Source organism: Oxyura jamaicensis, chromosome 3 (genome assembly GCF_011077185.1).
Source record: "Oxyura jamaicensis isolate SHBP4307 breed ruddy duck chromosome 3, BPBGC_Ojam_1.0, whole genome shotgun sequence".
NCBI classification, from domain to species: domain Eukaryota; kingdom Metazoa; phylum Chordata; class Aves; order Anseriformes; family Anatidae; genus Oxyura; species Oxyura jamaicensis.
The window spans coordinates 55,589,741-55,613,614 of NC_048895.1; the positions used below are offsets into that span (position 1 = coordinate 55,589,741).

The window sequence follows — 23,874 nt, forward strand, 5'->3', positions numbered from 1 at the left end:
GGGACACCAGAAGTTACCGAACATCCCAGGAGCCATCACTCCAGCACTCAGACCAGGATAAGACACTATCTTTCAGTGCTGCAACTACATGTGAAGAGTGCATTAGCTCTCTGGGACACAGCTCATTGGCTGACCATGTGCTTCCAGCATTATATTATTATCCAAGTATCTTTCAGAATCACTGCTTCTCAATGCTAAGACTCCCAATCTGTAACTATGACCTAATTAATTCTCCCCCAGTTATAGAGCCTTTCATCCGTCCATATTGAATGCATAGGTTTCTCACCTGAAAATAGTTTTATATTTTCTTGCTAGTCACTTCTAGTAGCACCATTCAGCATGGAGCAGAGAACCAGCTCTTGCTGGATACCTCCTGAATCACACCAGACAGGTGACAACAAATTCCCAAATTACATTCGTATTTTGAAATCCAGTATTTAGGCACTGGAAAACTCATTTGATACATAACATATTAATTGCATAATATCTAGGGTCTACACAGCAGAAACAAGCCAATCATCTTCCAACGGAGCAAGTTAGATGTATGAAATAATTCCCCCAAACCTGTTTTCCCTCAAGCCCATGTTAATTGGAGTTATTTCTATTCAGTCCCTTCATTCATTCTGGCTCAGTCTCTGCATCATCTGTTCCATATTTTTGCACGGGGTGGATGTCAGACTCACCAGCTAATGATTACCAGTGTACCTCATTTACTGCTTTTAAAAATTAGTATAGCAGATTAATAATCACTTCTTTAAAAGCACGCAGCTCTCTCACAAAGGAGACAAAAGCACTCTTCGGTAACAATCCCCCATCCACTACAATATACTAACACATCTTGCAGCAATCTGGGACCTCCCCACCTCTCTGCTCTGCCTGTGTTCCTCCTATACGTAGAGGAAAGGTCCATCCAGCCCAGCACTCCACCTCCAGCAGTGGCCCTCAGCAATCCAGCTTTCCACAGGCTCCATGCAGCGGCTGAGCATCACCTCTGCAGGTCAGTGCTCGTGTGCTGCAGGGTGCCTTGTTTTGCTCGGGAAGCATTTTTGCTCCCATGCATTTGCAATGCCTCCTGAGCCACACAAAGCATGTGATGCAGCTGTGCACAAATATGGCAAAGAGATAGCTTGTTCTATAAATGAACGAGCAACAGAATGTGATTTAATGTAACATTCACTAAAACAGGAGGGAAGAATCGGGAGCAAAGTGGAGGAGCTGATATGCTTTTTTAAGATGGTAAAATCTTGGACTAGTTATCTTTGACATGGCAAAATCCAAAATAACTGAAGGACCACTTCTCAGCTGTGGGAAGTGATCTTTTACCAGTCATGAAGAACATCACGTTACTGAGTGTTTGTGCCTATCCAATGTGATCAGGGAGTTGACAAGGGGGGAAATCACAGGGCACATGAAAACTTTCTGATATTTCTCTTCGCTGAAAAGAAGCCCGGTTTGATACAGGTAAGTTTTCTCTTCCCAAATTTGTTTGTTCTGTGTTTTTAAAAACCAAACTGGTGCTAAGATTTCACCCGCCCCCCTTCCCAAGAGGGTGAGACAGCAATGGGGCACCCACAGGGGAAGCAACCTCAGCCCCCAGTGCAGGTGTGGTCTTGCCAGTGCTAAAGCTGAACCTGGAAGATGATGCACAGGCAAATGCCAGATCTGAGCACAGCAACCTACTTCCATGGCATCAGCTGCAGAGCTGGAGCTTTACTGCCCAGTGCATAGCACAACTCGTGAAAGTACGGAAAATAAGTACTCCAAATCCCTCTGCAAAGCCTCGGGAAGCTTCAGCTGCCAAGCTACTAATATTTTCAAAACACTTTTTTTCCTTTTTTCGTTCTGCCTATAATACAATGTGACTGTGAAGGCTGGCAGAAGAAGAACAAACAAACAACCAGTTGGGCAGGTTTGTACAGAGCATGCATGTGGAAACAGGAGTGGAGGGCACCAAGGGACTTATCAGGACCAGTCCATCACAGTAGCAGGCAACAGACACTTTGCATCCTACTGGGCCTTTAGGTGTTTCCTAAGCCATAAACAGGCAAAGGTGCAAAAGTCAAGAGGAGAAAGAGTGAGACTGGGGTCACACAGCTCCATCCACACTCTGCTGATAAGTTTATTTTTGTTGATTTTTCAGGCAAACACACATCAGCTGTCTTTCACGACAGTGACAACCTTCTCCATTGGCAGCCTGAGGTGCCATTTATTGACCTGTGAAAAAGCTTAAAGGCAAAGCAAAGGAAGCCAAGATCAGGCACAAGAGGCAGAAATGCCTCAAAATCATGGTTCAGTGCTGGTCACAGGAAGGATGCTAACTTCTGCCTTCACCTGGCGTTCACCCTGAGGTGGTCCTCTGAAATTACTGCACAGCCTGTCTACATCCAGAAGAGGTGCACAAACTCCAACAGGTGAGAGCCATCTGCACGAACGAATGAGAAAAGCTAAATTTGCCCTCAAGTTCTTTTTAAAATTTAAACAAACAAACTAAAAAAGCAACAAAATCCAGCTGTGATTGCCAGCAGCGGTAAGGGAGCTTATCTCAGGTCATTCTTTACATCAGTCGAGCTTTTCATGGCACTGAATTAGCAAGGCATTGCGTCACGTAGACAACAGCATCACAACAGGTAAGAGGGCTGCAGAGAGAAGCAGCCTTTACCAACGCACGCACGGCACTGCTAATGCAGCAGCAAAACACTACTCTCAGAAAAGTGCTTTTAAACAGTAGTCGTGCGATCTGCCCCCTCACGCCAGTGGCATGTCATTAGGCTGTTCACACACAGTGCAGAAGAAAGAGCAATGCCGGCAGCCACCAGAGAGGGGAAGGGGTCCCACCACCCTCTCTCTTAACCCTCCCTGGGAGAAGGGAACATTTTGGCGTGGGAAGGTGGGAAGGACGCTGGCTATTCTTTCTCCTGAAATAACACTCTACATGATGCTGAGCAGTCTGGCTACTTTGCCAATATTATACCTACCCAACTTTCTTTGCAGGCAAGTTTTCTGAACAGTGTATGAAAAAGTACCCACAGGACCTACGGAATTCCAGAGGCTGCCCAGGTGACAGAAATTTAACTGAAAATCCAGAGCACTGTATACAAATATTTCAGCTCCTGCAATATGTGTGTTAAAGGTTCAATACCCAGCACTAAAACAATGAATATTAATAGAGGTTGCATTATTTTGAAAGGGAGGACAATAAAATAATATAATATTCATCACCCTCAGATGTTCCTGACATGGCAAAGGAAATCGTTCACCTTGATGGATCCCAAAATCTTTCTCAAGACTTCATCACAGCCTCAGAGCCTCCTATTTGTAGGTAAGCAAGCATTTTTTCCCCACTGTCTAGGCTAGCTAAACTTGCAAATACCGTGAGACAGCCCACATGGGGTGCTGAAGGAGAAAAAAATATTGCTGAGCTTTGTAGGAAAAGTAGGCTAGGTGGAGACTGCTATCAGCTCCCATTCCCACCTTAAGCCCCAGCCCATCCTTGTTCCTAAATTCTGCAGTGCTTTACGTCTCCTGAAGCCGCGCACGTCTAAGTAAGCAGCCACTTCGATGTCTTGCAGGCTTCCCTCAAAACCTTAAGCTGCCCTGTAGGAAATGCATGCATATGCCTTCCAGAAGACATATAACACATTACAATCACTGTGCAAAGTGACACGAACTAGGGAATTTAAAAGTTACATTTGGCAACCTGCCCTTACTGTGCTCTAATTATTTCTTAATACCCCAATTTAAGGGCAGCACGTTGGCCCCAATTTTAAGTTGTCTGGCATTTACAAGTTTGTGTCAAAGAATTAAACAGTTTTCAGATTCTTTATTGAAAACTGCTGATTGTGTATTGCCTGACAAAGCAAAATGTCTCCATTAGAATAATGATTTATTGTAAACATGGTAGTATTAGGGCTGACTATTCTGGGCATTAAAAATGCATGGAAAAAATCCATTGAAAGAAGTGTTATGTGAGCTGTCATAATTTGTCAGTTTAATGTCTTTGTCATTTGCATCTCTCTTTAAAATGCCAAGAGCAATTAAACCTTATCCCACCGCTAGAAGTTGCCAAATTTCATTTGAAATTAAAACAGAATAATGCGTCATGTTAGTTATTTTAATAATATTAAATAACAAAAACAGAAACAGAGAAGAGAAGAAAGAGGTGACATAACTACTGCAGCTACAAACAAAGAAGTGAAAATACACGCACTATTTTTGCGATACATGCATGCACAAGGGCTCCGTAGGCTTCCTGCATGAACAGACCTTTGGCAGTAAGGCCCCAGCTCAGCAAAGCAAAGCATTGCTGGACCATGCTCTAAATGCCAACGAGCAGCTCCCAGCAGCATGCATTTTCTGCTAGTTGGAGATAGCCATATTGTCGGCTCCTCTCCCCACATGGCTTCCACGCGAGGCTCCGTAACCAAATACCCCTCGTGTTTTGGACCGCCTCAAGCCCCAGGGAGAAAGACAGAAGGGACTCGTGAGTCAGCAGGAGCTGCAGTGAGGATGAATCCATCCCAACTTTGTCTCCTGTGGCAATACCAGCTGCTGTCACATTTGTCTTGGAATCTGTGGAATTCTGTTGGAATTGTGCTCTGCTAGCACAGGTCAAGCAAGAGACTAGGGGCTTATTTCTGGAGGTGTCTCCCACTGCAGAGTGTAAAGACCCTGGAATGGTCTTTATGATCATGAAATATCTTAGTACTACTCAGAAAGTTATTTTAAAGCATTTTAGCATATAATAAGTTAAATTTGGGTAGTTATGTTATATTGATGCTGAGCAAACTAAAAATAACTAAGTATTTGCACTGGGCAACTCAGTTTGTCCTGGGCCTTTTGCTTTATATGAAAACTAGATGTGATCGGGGACCTTATCCCACCCTCAAAAATCAGTGTTTGAGCCATGTGTTCCCAGAAACTCAGATACCCCATTGCCAACAGGCCAGGGTCGGGTTCATCGGGCCCATCCTGCCAGCAGAAGGGGATGAGAGCAGCTGGGCTGTTTTGCTCGGGACTGGCATGTGCCTGCTGGGGGAAGGCTGTAAGGCAGCCTTACGGTCCTAAGCTACTTATTTTTTTTCCCCAATTTTACTTCAGGAGGAAATTTTAATAAATGTTTTATATGAAAATATATTTAAAAAAATGGTTAAACACTGGGCGGGGGGGCTTTTTGGTAGAATTCCAGCCAGTCTGCTTTTAGAGCCCAAAGCAATACCCCTGCAAGGCACTCCATAATTAAGCATTGAATTTACTACAAGATTCACAGCTAGAGACAATGAACGATGATTAAACGGCACCAGACTGGATCCTTATTATCAGCCACCTGCTTTTAGGTCACATGATGTTGCTTTCCCCTTTGTGGATAACTTCAAGTCCCTCAATTTGGGGTCTTCCAAGCCCCTGGAGCCCAGGCTGCTTTTATCCAAATGATTTGTGCCAGTGCCTCTTAACACAACCTTTCCTCCTCCTGATTGCTCCCTTGTGCTCTCAGAATGGTTGGCTCCTGCAGCAATGGTCTGGTTGTTGCTGGAAGCATGAGGAAACAGTACCTGTCAAATTTGGGTTTCTACATCCATGCACAACACTTCCTTCTTCACAACAGGTGGCAGTGATGATTCAGAGCTCAGAACAGGGGGGTCTGAGGGCATTTATCCAAAAAGCACAAAACCAGTAGATGTAAATATAAGGTACAAACTCAGTACCTGATGGGCTTACACTTGCTAGCTCTTTTTGTCAGGAAATAGAATCAGAATATGTTAGAAAATGAAATCTGCATCCCACCACCTCTCCAAAACAGTCAGAGTCCATGGGGCCTCTTTATAAGAAGTGTGGAGGCTGGAATTGTTGCTGAAGTATGATGAGTGTGCAGTGCAACCATGGCATTTCTGGCCACAGGGTTACCCAAGAACCACTCTAAGTAGAGGTGGTGGACCATCACTACACTAGAAGATGCACCATCACTTTAGTCCTGCACAAGTTTCTACAGTTACTCAGAGACTACATCAATACCAACTTGAAAACAGACTGGGAAAGTTTAATCCTGACAAACATTTTCCAAGAATATGACTTCATAAATGTACTGTTCCAGCTTCTGGGTAAAGGGACATATGCCATGGGTATTATTCTAAAATTACAGGAGGAATAAAGTCAGCTTTCTAGGAGACGGTGGTGACCTGTGACACACTACAGCGCCTGCCTCAACTGAGGCCATGAACGCAAACAGGAGGCAAATAAAGACACACAGTGTAGTGTAAGAGAGCTGATCGTCACTCTGTATTTTATTGTCCGGGTGAAAACCATTTTGTGATCTATAGCAAACAGGATACGAACCCAAAAAAAGTCAACATGACTTCACTGATAACCATGTTTTTCAAAGATACTGAGTGAACTTATGTATGAGTGTGGGATGGAGAGGAAGGAGATGCTGTTGTGCTTTCCAAAAGCAACTTGACACTCTTGGAGAAAGAAAAAAAATGGAGGGGTGGGGAGAGAAAATAAACAAGAATACATACAAGTCACTTGGGCAAGGTACTACCCAAGGTCAAAACAGAAGCTGCCAGCAGGACATGGCTGGTTTTGCTGCTGGAGTTTGGAGTTGTCATTGCATTAAGAGCTGGCAAACCCATAGTAACATTGCCTATGTCTGCACAGCAAGTGATTTTGTTTCAGGTTTCCAAGTTGATAAGGATGGAAAGGGACAAGGGACATCCAAGCCTAAGCCATGGATGGCCAAAGGATTTCAGAGCCCTTTATGGGCACCACGTGAACCCTAGAGAACACGGTGAGGATGTTGGGTTGGCTGATTCTGCATACAGGCTGCTTGCTCTTCATTGGTCTTTGAACACGGTGAGTTTATGAGAAATCCAGGAACATAATCTGAATCCCAGATCTCAACTTCCTCTGCAACTACCTGAATGTTTTTCCTTACACTTTAATAAGACGTCTGCTGTTTGCCACAAATACAGGTAAGGCATTACAAGGTATCTGTAATGTCAAATTCTTAACGAGCTTTAAATCCTGGCATTCCTACATCTAAAGGATGCTAAATAAGTCCTATTGACTTACTGAAAGACAAAAATGATGCATTAATTCAGAAGCAAGGGAGTTACAGACAGTAGACAGCTTCCTGTGTCTCCTAACCTTCCTGTGACATGTACCACCATGCAGAAGAAGGCTCAGCTGATACTTGCTATTCACCCTGCCCCACCACAATTGAGTACAGTCTTGCTTCTGTGGACTAATCTAAATTTCACTGCTGGTCAAAGAAGTTCGATGTGCTATTGGATCAAAGATAGGATATTCAATATCCAAGTCCCTTTAAAACAGCTTATTTACTGTGAGGCACAGTCTGCAGCCCCAGCCATAGAGCCAACATAATTCAGGGTAACAATTAACCACAGCTAGCTCATTACTGCTACAATAATATCCCAAGTGCAAAGACGACACGTAAACCCCCAAGAAAGATGAAACAAGGCCTCCTGGTTTTGTCTGATGGTAGGATCACGTGCACAGCATGGCACCTCACCATGGTGGGGCTCACCCCACCAAACCCCTGCCCCCAGGCACCTCACACTAGCATGCTTTGTGGTTATGAACTAGCACAAGAGACTCATCTACTTTAAGGTGAGATGCCAGGCAGGCAGGACAGAGTGGAGGAAGAGCTCTGGGGGAAGGGATAGTGCTGATCTCACTCCTTCTGGCAGGAAATCCTAAAAAAAGCATCACTTGGGAGCACGTCTGTTTCCGCAAGCTCCTCTCTTCCTGCTACACAAGTTTCTTGCTACTTTTATATTCTCTTTCTTTCCCAAGAGTTATTTCCAGCCCTCCCTTGTTTTATTTTTTGACGTGAGTGTTGTATCATTACTGACTTCAGCCGTGTGCCTGGATCGAAGCAGAGGCAGGCTGCAAAGCTGCAGCCCTGGACCCACTGGGGAAGGTGGGCAGGGGTCTGCTGATGCCCCCCCGCAGCAGCAGGCGGTCTCACAGCTGAATACCTGCGGCCAAAGTGTCAGAGACAAGTGCTGCCAAAGCAGGCAAAAAAGTGCCGCTAGAACTGCCCTGCCGTGCCATACACAGATTGATGAATATTTTATTGTTATTCCAGGAAAGGCTTTTAAAAGAGCACACGAGACAACAGTTGTGTGGAGCCGTCTCAGTGGCATGGATTAAAAATAAGCAATCCAGCACTGAAATGAAAGGACTTCTTAAATGAAAGCCTTGTTTCCTGAAACCATGAAATAGCATGGACCTGATCAGCTGACCTATTAGCAACACTGATCTTTCTAAATAACTGTTTTGGCCAGAAAAATGATTTTGATGATGGCACAGAATATGACTGATGAATTACAGAGATATTTCTGCTATGTTGAGCAGGGAGTTTTGCCCAACAATTATCCATGGTCTGACTCTGAAAGTCTCTTTGGCAGCATGATGAATGATGAACAAAGGCCTGATTCACTGACACCGATAGCTAAATTGTTATTTCTGACACTCGGTGGCTAGAACGTGCAGCTCAGCTAGGAGTCTGCAGTTCTGTGCTGCCAGAAATGGCATCTCTGTAAGAGGAATCCAGGCAGGTAATCCAGTCTGTATACATTGGCATGTTTACGTTTCAATTGGCGAGCTACTGGAGAACAAACTAATGGGGCAGTTAGTTTTAGGGCTGCAGATATCCCGCTCCTTTCTGTTTGATCACCAACTGGTAAATGCCCAGATTTCAGCACAAGGCATCCCTGTGAAATGAAGGGGGGAATGGACCAGGTCCACAGAGGTGCCAGCTGTGCACTTCCCGTGCTGGCACCCAGCTCTGTTTGGTTGCAATTAAGGGTCAACTGCCCTAGAAGTTTTTCTGCAGTTGCTTTGGGAACTAGTTGACCTTCTTGGTGAGGCTTACTGCCACCAGTTGTTGTGTTTTCTTACCTAGTCCTTAACTATTCTTCCATTATTTTAACTAAGTTCAACTGTATATAAATTGTTTTCTTAAAAAAAAAACAAAACAGTATCAGTAACTGTTTCTGCACAAAATTGAATAAATAAATAAATCTGGAGATATTCAAACTGGCCTTATAAGAGGCTTTGCAAGTAGTTGGCAAACTTGTGCAGAGGGCAAAGCCTTACTTACTTAAGCTTCCAAACTTTGCAGACCTCAAGGAAAGTGGAATCTTCCTAAGGTGAAAAAAAAAAATGCATAGGAAAATCTGTTTCTATGGTTTTCAGATACTAGCTTCCCTCTTCACCCCCCCTCCAAAAAAAATGGCCTTTAGAGTGACTCATTCCAGAGCAGATCCTTATAGCTGGATTAAAGTGATAGCTCTGTCAAGACTTCCATAGTATTAGTTGCTGATGCTGGAGAGTTTAAAAACCTGGAGGAATTAACTGCTTAGGGTATCTCTTGCCCAAAGGCATTCTGTGCTGGAGAACAGGGATCCTTCCCCTCTAACTGGAAAATTCTGCCTCGTCATGGAATATCAAACACACGTAGTTAGCATTTATTAGGTTAGGTCTTTTCAGGAGCTAGCCAAAGCACCAAGCACAAAGAGTATTCCTCATCTTACTTCACAGAAGTGAACATTATACAAGGACCAAGTCAGTTTTTGAGCTCACAGGTACCAGCAATGTAATTTTCCATGATGCCAATATTTTAATTTCAGGAAAAGGGATTTTTTTCCCCCATCTTGCATTTTATAGAGATAATAGCAAGAATTTGTTTGTCATAGAGATTGACAACAACACACCTAAGATAGATTGACCTGGACAGCTGAGCTGATATAGGTAAGAATTTTCCTATTATTAGATGATTTTAAAAATAATAATGAAAAAATAAAATTAAAAAGCTGCACTCATAGTATCACTTCTGAAATCTACGGCAGAATTATTTTTCATACACTGTAGAGGTGACCACCACTTTTAAGGTTAACATTAGACAAATCTGATGACTGGAGCAGGTTTCAAAGGTCACTGAGTCTCCTGCAAATTCTATATCCCAGTACGAATTGTCCTACTATCAGTGAATCACTGAGACACTGACATGTTCAAGTTTTACAGCAGTCAAAACCACATGCAAAACGTCCATCAGAAAAAGCACTTTTTGTAATGCTTAGGGATACAAGGTATTGCAAGAGGGAAATGCAAATAACCCATTTCATCACATATGCAATGCTGGCATTGTGTGCACCTCCTTAGAAACCATGCAGCACATTATTTGGCATGAAAATGCATGATCTAAAGTTGGAACATCAAAGAAAACAATAAGAAGTGCAAATGCATTCAGTATTTTATGTTCTAAATATAAGAGAGAGCAAGCTAGTATATAGAGGGAATAGAAGCAGCTTAAAATAACGCAGGTAGGAGATACGCACTATCCACTTTTGGTCAGCTTTTTTAGTTACCTATATACACCTATTGCAGTCCGTGGAAGATATTTTCCTACTCAGCTATATGCATTTCCCATTCCTTCCACATTTCCTGCATACAGCTTTTCAAACAAAACCGAAAACCTTAAGGCAGACCCTACATTACAGTTTTGATCACATTTCAAGGAAAAACAGACTTAAAACAGAAAAAGCTGACTGATGAAGGGTTAAAAACTTAAGCGTGTCACATTTTACACATAGAAATTTGCTCTAATAAAGGACATTGAAACAGAAGGAGCTAAAGGCTAAAGAAACACATCTCCTGCAGCAAGTGAGAGAGGAGGAAAACGAGCCCCGTAGCTCCGCTAAGAAGGAAGATCTGTTTTATTTCACTTACCAGCATTATCCATTTTCCCCCCTTCGGCACTGAAAAAGCAGAGTTCCCCAGAAAAGCAGCCAGTACGGTCTCCTTCTCGCTGCTGAAGCTGGCTGCCCTTCTCCTGGTTATTAGACCTTGCTGGCAGTCAGAGCATACTTCATGCACTGACTGCAGTAGACATCACCAGGAAATTTATATCTCCAAGGATGACAAACAGCCATTAGCTCCATTATAGGCTGATTAAGATTGTGTGAGCCTATCAAGTAGATACTTAAATCCCCCAGGGTTTTACCTCTTCGGGGAGAAAACAAAAGAACTCCGAGCCTGTAATATTGAATATACGTTTCTGAAAAGTAAAAGCAGCACTAATGAGGATATGTTTAATGGGTAGGGAGGCAAAACTTTAAATAAAAAGGGGATCTATTACAAAGCAAAGGGCTATGATTTATCAGTGACGCAACAGCAAAAGTTTCAAGGAAATAAAGGGGAAGGAATCTATGACTGAGAAAGTGTTAGGTTAGATTACAGTCTGCAGCCCCCAGCTGTGGCTGTGCCTTAACTCCTACAAGTTCTGCACCTGATGTTCTCTGTGGTTCATGAGAAACTGAAGATGTGCTTATCTGCAACTGCCTGCCAATCTATTAATTGTCTCAAGACATCCATCATTACACTGTTCGTAGCTAAACGTAAGGAAAGGGTGAAGAGAAACAACAGGGCTTTGCTTGTTTTAATGGTAAAGCAAAAACACACTGAAGGGACTAGGCTCAGTAAAATCTGAACAACGTATGCTGAGGTGAACAGGTATTACTTCTTAACTTTCAGCACCACACAAGTCTCTGATGCACAGAATTTTCCCCCATAGAAAAAACAAACAAAACCAGAATAGACTTCTAAACATTTCTTTCATACACTTCTAGAGTCTTCTCCTTATAAATGAAAAAAAAAAAAAAAAAAAAAAGGTAATTTATTTTAATAAAAAATCTCTCTCCTGGCAGCGGAGGGTGAACAGAAGCAGTACTTGGAGGCTACAGTAAATGTGGGCTCCATCCCCTTTTGCCACTGATTTTCTGTGTAGCCCTGAACTGGGCATTGGGTGCCACTGTTTGCCCAGTGGTGACAGGGTGACCATTATACACTGAATTTGGTGAAGTTCATTGGTGAAACAGAATGTCACGAAGTACTGACACTACATAAATGTCACACAATGTCCTCACCATGTTTTTTTCCTTCTTTTAACTAATTCACTCAGCTACTCCAATTCTCTCTTCTGCAATGGAAATGAAATACAGATTTTTGTGTCTGTACTATATTTACATGAAACCCGTCAACCTCAGCATCACACGGGCAACAAAACACATCTTCCATTCATCACCCCTTCACTGCCCCTTTGATCTGTCCTTTCTAAATGTTAAATGAAAAGACAGTTGCAGCCCTGATCCATTTGCACTGATAAAGCAGTGGAGAGAATCAATGGTTGAGAGCTAAAGTCATCAGCAAGAATGGAGAATATCTAGGGCACGCTGGATATATTCTGTATTACAGAAAGGAAGTGCTTGGAGGGCTAAGGAGAGAATAAAGACTAGAAATCTGTCACACTTCATATTAAGGTTCTATTTATAAGTGGCTTATAAAGAGCTTATAAAAAAAATAGAAGCTATCATGAGCATGTTGCATTGGTATGTGTTTCGGATAGCTGTAACCATACCGATGCAAGAGGTTAAAAATGACCAATAAGGAGCTTGTTCGCCTGCTGGATCCTGTACCGGTTAATGACAATTGATTAATGTGACAGTCCAGGTTATTGGTTTAGGCGCACCTGATGAAATCTGGTTGCACAGGAGCACTAAGCCAGAGGTGGCAAGATGCCCACCTGGTAGATGAATCCAGTTTCATAACCATGTCAGGGCTGAAGGGCATGCAAGCATCTTAAATCCTAGTGAGTATGACCATGTTTTGTGATGGTTAAAACCGAGAGGGGCTGGTTTTTGAACCAATCTGCTGTGAGTTTCACTTGGACTATGCACCGGGCCATGGAGAAAACTAGTCCTGACCCTGGTGGCTGGGGATACAGGTGGGCAACAGCCAGTGCCCAAGAGCCCAAGGGAAGATGCAAAGCTGCACCTACTCAGAGCTCAGGTAAACGAAGAGCTCTGGATGGTGACAATTTCTATGTAGCAGGTAGGTCCCAGTGTGTGCACCATGGCTGAACCTCACCTGCAGGGCAGAGGGGCTTCATGGTGTCCCTCAGGGTGCTGGACCCCCAACCACGCAGACAAGAAGACCCGTGGGAGCACACCACATGTCCCTTCCTGCCCACACACACACGTTTCCTTCCAAAGAAGCCCTGGAAGGTGATAATGTGTGCCCAGACCCCATCCTGACATGCAATTCAGATGTAGTCACAGCCTCAGGTCAGCTGAGGATCAGGACTGCAAGGTGCTAACTAGGGTGTGGGAAGTCTCAGTTGCAACAGCTTGATAAGCCATGAGTTTGGGTGCTTTATCAGGGCTGTGTGACAAGTAAAATGTTATTAACTCTTGAAAGATAACTAAAAATGGAAACTTAATATGATTTGTGACCTATATCTCTGCTGTCTGAACATAAAATATCTCACTAGGAACTTTCCAAAAATAGAAAACTTTACAAAACACACGGCAATTCTTTTCTTGTAGGCAATTAGATTATTGAATAGGAATTAACAGATGTGTGTGATCAGATGCAATTGTTGGACCAAAGCCATATCTCCCTGACTGCACACAGGCAAAGGAAAGATACAGATACTGGGCGGGGTTGAATAGCAGGCTGTGATTGCTATTTAAAAGCCAAATATGCATATATTGCAGGCATAAACTAAACTCTGAGTAGAGAGCAACCCTGTCACAATCCATAGCGGCATGATACCACAATACCCAGTCTGCCATGGGACAGTTTTGGGTAAGGACTGAGAGACCAGCTCTGCTCTGCTTCCCAAAACCTCACGCTCCACCAACCCGTGTCACAGTTTCCGCCAGCTACGAGGTGGCACTGCCTCACCGTTCATCTCAGCCATGGGCTCTTAAGGCCTGGGCTCAATTCCTCGCCTGGCCACAGACTTCCTGAGTGATTTTGTGCAGGTCCCTCCAGCATCCGACCTCCCGCAGGAACACCGTGTACCCTGCTCGCTCCCTGCACCTGAGCTGTGTGGGGATAAACACGCCAGAGGCCGTGCAGGACCCAGTGGTACCGTGTTGAGAGAAGATGAGGCAGGCAGCTCGGATAATCAGTGCCACCTCCTCGAGAAGAAAGCACTGTGGAGTACATTAGGAGCGCAGCTAATGACACAGCCCCCTAATGATCCCGTTCTTCAATGTACCTGATGTGCGCAGCCCGCTGCAGTAATGACATTTTGCTCCCAGGAAAATCAATGAGGATTCACAGAGGCTCAGCAATCTGCCCAGGTAAGAAGCAAATAGAGAAAGCAGGGTAAACAGATACCTCGCCGCACGGCCATCAAGAACACTTTAGGTTGTCAAACCCACAGAATCGATGCACAGCTTCAGCTGTGGTGTTTCCAATCATGACAAAGGCGCCGGAGAATACATTTAGAAAATGTAGAAGCTGGCTTGGCTGGGCGCAGATCTGTCACTGCGAAGCTCTGACTCGGTAAGATGCCATTTTGGGCAAAATGTTGCACTTCGCTTTCACTGTGTCTGTTTCTTCCCACGCAGAAACCATCGTGCAGGTGTCTCTGGGAGAAGCTGTCCTTGTTTTTAGATGCTGTGGGTTTTTATAGTCAACGCCAACTCTCTAAACACACAGCTCCATGCGATTCTTCTGGGTATCCAAGTCTCAGGACAACGACCTCTCAGTACAAGGGATGCGTGTCCCTCCAAGAGGTGTTTCCTCCTGTGAAGCATCCTGCTCTTTGCCAACAGCGGGTGGTTTCATGGGGGAGAGGGGGAATTCTGATGGATTGAAGGTAGAGGAATGGGCTCTGTTATAGCCAAATTCCAATCTCCCAGCCAGTAACCAAGATTGCCACTAACCACAAGAGAATGCATTGTACAATGCACCAAAACTCATGATTAGGAACATCCTGATAACACAGTAATTAGACTCCCATTTTTCAGGCTCTAGGTATATGAGAACTATCTCCCTGCTGGCATATTCAGGGAGAGCCTCTTGGGGAAGCGGCGAACCTGTGTACCTGCAGTACAGGGAGGTCTCTTCCAACCTAGATGATTCTGTGATGTTGTGGTGTACCTGGAGCACATTTCCCAGGGCCAGGGACATGTTTGTGGTTGTGACATGGCAGGTCCGGCCTCAGCAACAATTCCCAGTGTCAGTGGGAGGAGAGTTTGCGAACACCTTTCCCCCACCTCACTGAGACAGAAGAGTTTGAGAGCAGGACAGTAACAAGATGCTCTTTGCCTGGGAAAAAGCTACAGTTCAACCTGGAAACGCTGATTAACAACACGTGGCTCTAAGTGCAGAGGAAGGTTTATGTTGCTGAGAAAACAATGGTAGCCTTTTATTCCCCAGGAAGATTTTATCCTTGAACAGCCCGGCCAGATAGAGAGTTGTGATTCTTGCTTCAAGCTGCAAGGGGAGAAGCAACACCATTGAAGCCAACAGATTCAAACTGATACAAAACAAGAAGAGAGTGGGATCCAGACAGCAGCGTGTGGTCTTTGTAGGTGGGGAGTTTCACAGCACAGATGGGTTTGCAGAGGGAGCAGGAAGGGGCTTGGCACAGCAGCGCATGGTGCAGGGAGAGCAGGGAAAGGCTGGGTGGAGGGAGGCACGGGGGCGGTGGGAGGGGAAAGCAGAGGCACGGGGTGAGGTTGAGAAGGAGAATTCAGCATGTCGTGAAGTGGGGTGCTCAGCAGGAGATACAGGCAAGGACAAGAAGAACACCCCTAAAGGCTCCATTCTTTAAATAAACTCTAAGTTGTTCCTGAATTGCTGCCTCTAACAAACACACACCTAGAAAGAAGTGCAGTATGTGTCTGCTTTTACTCTTCCAGATATAGCATCTATTTGCAATGAACAAGCCACTGCTGAAAATTTCTGGAAAAACAAGCACCTGTTTCTCTCCTTTGGTTTTCCCACTGATTCTTCTGTGGCATCAGGCAGAATCTGCCTCGCTGCCCACCCAGCCAGGGAGACCTGCAGAGGACTTCCTGGAGCTGGATATGCTTTATCGAGTTATTCCACACCCTGACATAACCAAAACTGAAAGACCTGCTTGTGTGACCACAGATACGGCTGCTCAGCTGGCAAGGGGAGCCCCAGAAACAAGCCAGCTCATGGCTTCCAACATTTTTACTGCTCCTTAAACCAGCTCCGAACTACTGGCAGACTGGCTGCCTTCAGAGTCCAATTAAATCTACTCAGAGACAGGGTTAATTGACATGCTGGTAAAAACGCCTGGATGCTCAGACTCATCCATGCCGTCTCCTCCCCCTCGGACAGCCATGGCTGCTGCAGCACTTACCCTTCTTGCCCTGTCTCCATCTCCCACCCACACAGACGCACCCCGAGCTCCTCAGAGCCTCCAGCATGCCCGGGCAGGGCTGGGGGGAGGGAGGGTGCATGGGCCCCAGATGGCCACATCTTCCAGAGAATTGCAATGTGTTAACCAAATGTCCTGCTGTTTGCTATTTGACATCTCCCCAGAATGGAAATGACTTGGAAAAATTGAATGGCTATGGAGGAATTAGGGATATCGTGTTCTTCTGCGAGAAAGACTGCAAGATCTGGACAGATATTTATAATCTCTGTTATTGGTGTTCATCTGTTAATATAACATATTGCTCACATAAGTGAATTCTGTCAAGCAAACTGAAATAGCCTCTCTCCTTTTCTCTTTAAATATCACAAACAAGTGCACTGAAACATGTTGCAATTCCTATGGAAACAGAGATGAGCTTCAACAGAAGCCTTACCTCAGAGCTTGGCCTTTGCTATCCAGAGTGCCAGCCTAAATCGGGCACAGGAAACAGGGTAAATCAGGGCAAAATAAGAATTTTGAGCGTAATTGTAGAGGAGAGGGCTGATATAATCCTCAGTGTTATCCAGTAATAAGAAAGAGTAGAAAATCTGTATCCATATGTACAATGTGAAACAAAATCCTGGACTCAAAGCCCATTTTATGGGCTGCAAGCTTCCCACACCTGGACTAGGCAATTATCAAGCCTGTTTATCCAATGTTCTGGCTTTGAAAATCCATGAACATCTTTGAATGTTCTGAAACCGTCGTGGTATTTGGCTAGATGCAATATTTGTATTTGGACAGATTTTGCATAAAGAGGCAAAATTGAAGCTCCGGCTACAACAGCCGCTCTCAGCATTTGACTGGGTGAGGACGTGAACATAGATGAACATAGATGCTGCAGGCTTCTGCTGCAATGTAGGAAGCAAACAAGTATTTTGCGTCATAAGGGACAAAGTACCAGGTTAAAAAGAGGACGTTCAGTCTGGCGGAGACAGTCACAATAAGAAACAATGGCTGGAAACCGAGAACAGGCAGGTAGATAGCTATCAAGTAGATACTTGAAAGCAAGTATCTATTGCAACAGCAAATGTGATTAAGCTACCAAGGCTATCTGTGGGTTTTCTGTCTCTGGAGATCATCACATTGTGACTGGGTGTCTTTCTGGATAACGCCAATCAAACAGCAGTTACTGAGCTCAACAGAAAGGTAAATGAGAGTAATTTAAGGGCTTGCATTGCACGAATCAGACCTAATAACCCCTCTGTCATTGGTGCTATGAATCTATGTAAAAAGACCAGTCTTCATTATCCCTGCTGAAATTAACTACCAGACTTCTATCATGCCTTAATGACTGCATGTCATAGATTTACAAACATTTTTACCCTGCTCCTTATCTTGGGACATTATTCTCAGCTTCTGCTCACTAGTTTTCCTCTTTTTTTTTTTTTTTTGTTTTGATTTCTCTCTTGTAATCTTATGTACAGTAAAAAGAGAGGGAATTTAACCTTACTGAGAGACATGTATGTAGTTTTCTTTCCATTTTCTCTTGAAATGTGTGAACAGATAATTCAGTAAAGGGAAACTAAGGAGAGACAATATATCCTGGTCTGAGGAGCTGAGGTGAGATCCCAAGTACAGTCAAGCCAGCACCAACGTTTCAATTTTAGTGGGGCCACGACTTCATCTCTGCACATAAAACATGTGGTCAGGTTTGTGTTAAGGATAGGAGTATGAGTAAAAATGCAAGAAGAAAGACTCAAGCAAGGGAATTGAAGAGTTATTTGAGATATATATTGACATTTGGCTTAATCCCTCTCTCCCACTTGGAGTAAAATTTAGGCAAGTGACAGCTAGACAATTATCACTTAAATGTCAAATACCACTCTTAGGAAAATCATCAAATAAATACTGAGTGAGAAAAAGAAGTCTTTCAAAAACTGATGAATAACAGCTAGTGTGAATGGTCTGTACATTATGCACTGTACATTTTGCCAGACAAATCTGACTGCCTTTTTGGAGGTTTTTGGTGTTTTATAACTTTATTCATGAGACAAATTTGAACAAACACAAATTAGAAACAACCAGAGGAGACACTTAACAAGATCGAGTAAGGACAGCCATAACTTCAGCTTGTTTCCTTACTATCTCTTCCCCTAAAGTCCAGCTAGTTATCACATCATTCTCGCTGCTAAGGTTTGGCTTTTGTACTCCATTCTGTACTTGAAAATAGTAAAGCCCATCAGCCAGAAGTAGCCATTAAATGAAGGAGCATCTCTGTGCTGCCAGATGTTCTGCAATGTTAGGGACAAGCGAATGGCAGGAGGACTTAACCAAAGCAGAGCAAAGGACCCTGCTCGAGTGTGTCTCCCTAAATAACTTTAAATGATATCTCACTATATATGAATTTGCTTTCTATACTTCTGAACTAGAATTGCATTCTCCCTTAATTGCAGCTTCTCTTCCACATGGAAGGGATTCATTCTACCCACATAAAGTCCAAGTAATGGCATCTGTCTGAGCAACCGGTGTCCGTATGAGGTCTGACAGACTCACGTCTCATCTGTTCAAGTTTAGGATTACTATCACTACAGCCGCTGAGTTTCCATGGATTTGCAAGGATTGCTTTCCTCCTACATGGGCAGGAGCACGAGCTGAATGGGCTGTGTAACTGTGAACCATGCCCATGAACCATGTGGATTATCTACATCATGCCTGCAGAGACACCTGAAACAAAACACTCATGCTTTTCCCTGTGTCTGCTTCACCTGCTGTTTCCTGAAGCAAAGTGAGATATTTATGCACTAGAACTTCCTATATTTGATCAACCTCCTCGAGGGACCCGTCTAGACCAGCATCACGGCTCCAGATACTGCCAGTACAAGGTGCTTTGCACTTGCACCAGAGGATACTTTTTCAATGACTAATAGTCAGAGATTGACTCCACTTTTCAAGCGCAGAAAGTGTGGTGAATCGATTGCCTGTTGATGGATGTGTTACTTAACCCTCAGAACTCTTGTTAGTCATACAAGTGTCTGTTCTCTTTCACTTTTGCTAAACACCTGTCCTCACTGCTTTAGGTACCACATAGAGGACTGCTGTACCTCTCACAACTTGGTGATTTTCCAAAACCAGCAACAAAGCAGATGTTCAAATGCACCTCAAAGGTAACGAAAGGGCAGGTATATTGCAGTTCTTATAAGAAATGCATTTGCCCTGAAAAAGGCTAGTTAATTGCATTAGTTATTTTCATTATGATTTAATATTGAATGTGTTTGGCAGGACTTACTGCAAAACGTGTGTAACAAACAGAGCAAAACTGGTATCAGCAAAGCACATCAGACAAATTGCCAAGCTGGAAGCGTGCCATATTCAGGTGTTGGGGAAATATGCATTAGCGACAATTTGCTTTTGGTGAAAGAACAGACAAGATAAATATTTTCCAGCTCAGGATGCGGTTGTGTCACCATAGGCCGTACTGTCAACAGACCGTGTTTGTCCAGTGTGTCAGAAGAAAAATGACCCCTCACAGCTGTTTCAGGTAGTACCGCTGATAGTTCAGCAGCTGAAGCTTTTTATCCTGAGTCAAAACTCTCACAGCATTCTGCTGCACACGGAGGCAGAGGGTAACTGTTGGTAATACATCATGAGAGCTTCCACTGCTTAGAGGAGCATCATGATGAACTCAATGGCATGTTACAGATGTTATAAATCTAGTTAAAAACATTGGGGGAAAATGCTACTTTGCTCAAAATCATGAGTGTCCAGGTAAGAAGGGCAGAAAGACCAGAAACTCACCGAGGAGGCCACAGTGAAGCCAGGGGAACTGTGGGAAAACATCCCCCCAGCAAATCTAAGGAGAGCTTCTTCACCAAATGCCAGCTGAAAAAAAGACTGAGCTGTGAGCAATGAAACTATGCCCTGTTGTTTGACTCCTGCTGTCTTCACGGAAGCAGGGGCTGGTATACAAACAGATGAAGAAACCAAAGTGATTCCTGTTCCTACTAACAATTCATTCTCCTACGTGAAACAGTGTATAAGATTGCATAAAAGTTCAAAAAGGGGCCAAATACGTATTGCAAGTTGGTTTGTGATGTTTCTTTCCTTCCTTAGCTATTACCCAAAATACCCTGTTTACCGTAATACGCCTTTCACCTGGGCATCCATTCCCGGAGTGTCATGTGAGGCAGTTTAATCCTTTTTGTGGCAAACAAGCCAGTACTGTTTTCCTGGGGTGGTAATCAGACCTAAAAAGAACTCCAAAGTGACATTTGTACGGCATTGTTCCTTTTATTTTCCCGTTACAATAGCACCCACTTGCCGTTGCAGTGCCTATTTGGTGCGCAATCTAGGATGCTGTAATTAACTTCTGAACACGGGTCTTTATATTAAGGCATCAACAAAGGTGTAGGAGGGAAAACGATGTATCCTGCTTCATTTATTTCTAAAAATAACAAAATTTCATCAGGAACTGGCTGCTTGAATCTACCCAGAGAGCACATTTAGAAATGCAGGGAAAGCTGCCCTCTTGAGAGCAATATGGAAAAGCTCATTTAAACTGTTACAAAAGGTGGTTAGGCATTTTGGAGCCCTTCTTTATTGCCCTTCTCTTTACGTTGCAGGGTGGTGAGAAGCATAATCTGCTTTGTTTCAGTGAGGAGGAGAATATTATAGAGAGAGCCTGGCAAAAAATATATTTAAAATATTCTTTTTACCTGCATTATTGATAATGTTTGAATTATTAAAATGTAATGAATTTGAAATAGCTAATTATTTCACTGCTAATACCTTTTTCCTTTGTCATTGCAGTCAGTATGGACAATGGGGATTGTTTCTTCTTTTATTCCCAATTTCCCATCTTGGTTTTCAAGCACAGGCACACTGGCTTTCTATAATTCCCTTTATATAATTTGCTTTCTGTTTAACAGTGTGGGTATGTGGCATGATCATACATAGCCATAACCTCCCAAACCTTCTACTCTTGCTTGCCCCCTCATGCCACAGTTTTCAAGTTGGAGAGTCATGAACCCCAAGAGTTTTAATGAAAGCTTGAAACGGCATGTTTCTATGTGTTAACTTCTGTGTTTCTCCAAAGCATTTTTTTTCAGACATGTTTATTCTAATCCATGCAAAACCTTACTGTTGGGCACAAATTACTTGACAGTGATTAATCTTTCAAGCGTGTTGGAATTTTACTGATGTTTTGATAATGCTTTACACAAAAATCAGCCCAAAGAAGAACTAGACCAGCTAATGGAAAGCTGCGTTACCCCATTGTTTGAGCTTGCGACTACTGCTTTGACTCCCAGTGTTGTCCTCTCAAGTGCTTGCATCTTTTCTGGCTTGCTAAAAGTTGCAAATTTTGCAACATTCAAATCAAAACTAAAATATTGAGTAGAACTGGGTCAAGGAGAGCCCTCTGCAAGATTCTGCTTGAGATGCCCTTTTAATCTGACAGAAAACCACTGAGAAATATTTTTGAGAGAAGTTTATCAAACTGTTGTACACCCACTTCATGGAGATTACATCTAGGCCATGTTTCCTTAGCTCATCAGTAAAACGCAGTCCTGTGGAGCAGTCTCAAAACCCTTTTGAAGCCAAGACATATCAAACCAAGATACATCTAGTGTTTTCCTTCAGTAGGCTACTTAACCCTCCAAAAGTAGAGAATTGAATGGAGTTACCACTCACATGGTCTCATATATTTATTGACTTTATTGTCTTCAGTTCAACATATCTCACTCTGGGACCTTTTTGAGATTAAATTTAGTGTAACTGGTCTCCACCTTTTGTTACAAAACACCACACTGAGACCAGGGCACTGCCAAGCAACAATTATTTGTAGGATATCACCCTAACGAGCCACCACTATGAGCTGAGGGAGGTGACCTAGGTCCATGCAGTGAGCTAGTCTGCTGCAGCTGTGCCGACATGGTCATGGCTTGCCTACATGGAAACAACAACACATCCAGGTTGTTCTTAAAATAAACATGTTTGAAAAAATGCTTTGTAGAAACACTACAGCTAACACATAGAAACATGGTGGTAAATCATATGCCTGCCCACTCCCCCTTTCAACACACCTTTTACAAAGGAATACTCTTCTTTGCAGCAGAGAAGCTTTCTTCACACCCTACTCACTCCCATTCCCATCCCTACTCCCCCCCCCAAAAAAAAAAAAAATCCCAAACGACTAATGTTTAGTGATTATTCTACTGTTTTGATAAAGACCTATGAAAGTACAGAACAAGAGTTACCAGGACAGGATTTTTTCCTGGGCTTCATCAAGTTTTTCATGAATTCATACCTCTTTTCAGTGGCAGTGATTAGCCAATTTACTACAGCTAATTTGTGGTAGGAATAGCATGGCCTATTCAACAAGGTTGAGAATTTCCCAGTACTAGGTTCTGATTAATGTAGAGAGATCAATAAAAAACAACAATCCATCTTGTCCCTGAAGATCCTACAAAGTAAGCATAAGAACCCATAGAGAGGCCCAGCAAATACAGGGAAAGAAAACAACATAAATTAAGTGGTTATGATGAGTGCAAACAAAAATCAGTTGAGACAACATAATTTCTCAAGCTGCTGCCACGTGCTCTACAAGATACCCTGGCACAGATGAGGTTGATCGAAAAAGATTGTGCTTGTCCTGCATATTTCAACGAGCCCGTATGATATAAAGGACCAATCTTGCCAATTGCTTATCCATGTGAGAAATCAGACATGCAGTCCAGTCATCCTCTGCACAGTTATACTAGACCTATAACATTTCAGGTATTTTATGTTTTTAGTGACTTGGTATTCATTTTGCTGTACTTCATTTGGAAAACAATGATGTTTAAAGGCAACCAAGCAAACTATATATATATACATATATCTGACTAGACCGGTCCACAAAGAGACCGTCATATTACAAATGCAATTATCACATTTATATTTGACGACAGAAAAGTTGGGTGCAATAGGTAAACCTTCTAATCTGCTTAGCCAGAACATGCTGATTCTCTGATATAGGTCTCCAACAGGCTTTTATGTCCATATCAAGAATTAAATCACTTCGGCAGCATTTTGAACAGTTAACGTAAAAGGAAGCGTTCAGATACTACATCGTCCTAAGGCTGCAACAAGCAGTGAAGTAGGCCACCTTATTTATTGCATCTTTAGGTCAAGGATATGTCTGAATCCAAAATAAGTTGGTGCATAATTTTCAAATCAGTAAAGAAACAACTATGCTGTTATGTCCTGACGTAAAAACTACACACTTTGTGACCTGGACGGAACTACACCATGCCTCCTCCACCAGAGTCCAGGACACAAAGATCTCTCACCATGCTGCTCTAGCAATACAGCCTGCCCCAAAGCTTTCAGAAAGCCAGCAGCAGTCCTGTCTGTTCTTGAGACGCTGGAGCTGAAAGACACAAAGCACTTCTTGTGGTTGCTGTGGGGTGAGGGATTTGGGGCTCACTAGCCTTGTAAATGCTGCAATGGCTGTTTGGGGGGTGATTGGAGGTGTATGACTGCTAGATGCTTGTACTCAAACAAAACCTGGCTAATAAGAGATACTGTAAGGGCACCTCTTTTTAAAGTATTTTTTAATTATTTTTTCCTGTTATATTGATCTGTAGAACTCTGTGGGACGTGGCCAGAACTTACAGATATAATTTACT

General features: G+C 43.2%; 1 protein-coding gene and 1 long non-coding RNA gene across 5 annotated transcripts in view; both read right to left on the bottom strand.

Annotated features, from left to right (window-relative positions):
* Positions 1-23,874, bottom strand: part of PHACTR2 (phosphatase and actin regulator 2) — a 135,625-nt gene that overhangs the window by 96,058 nt on the left and 15,693 nt on the right. The window contains exon 1 of one of the 4 annotated variants that reach the window (XM_035320108.1): positions 10,750-11,273. The exons of the other annotated variants lie outside the window; for them this stretch is intronic. Coding sequence (XP_035175999.1) covers positions 10,750-10,762 — 13 coding nt within the window. The 5' untranslated portion in view covers positions 10,763-11,273. Of the gene's footprint in view, positions 1-10,749; positions 11,274-23,874 lie in introns of those variants that run through there. 4 annotated transcript variants of the gene reach the window in all.
* Positions 2,100-10,670, bottom strand: LOC118163481. Its single transcript, XR_004749074.1, has 3 exons — positions 10,399-10,670; positions 9,122-9,165; positions 2,100-2,422 (listed from the first exon to the last, which is right to left on the bottom strand). It is a non-coding gene; the product is annotated as an uncharacterized LOC118163481 (long non-coding RNA).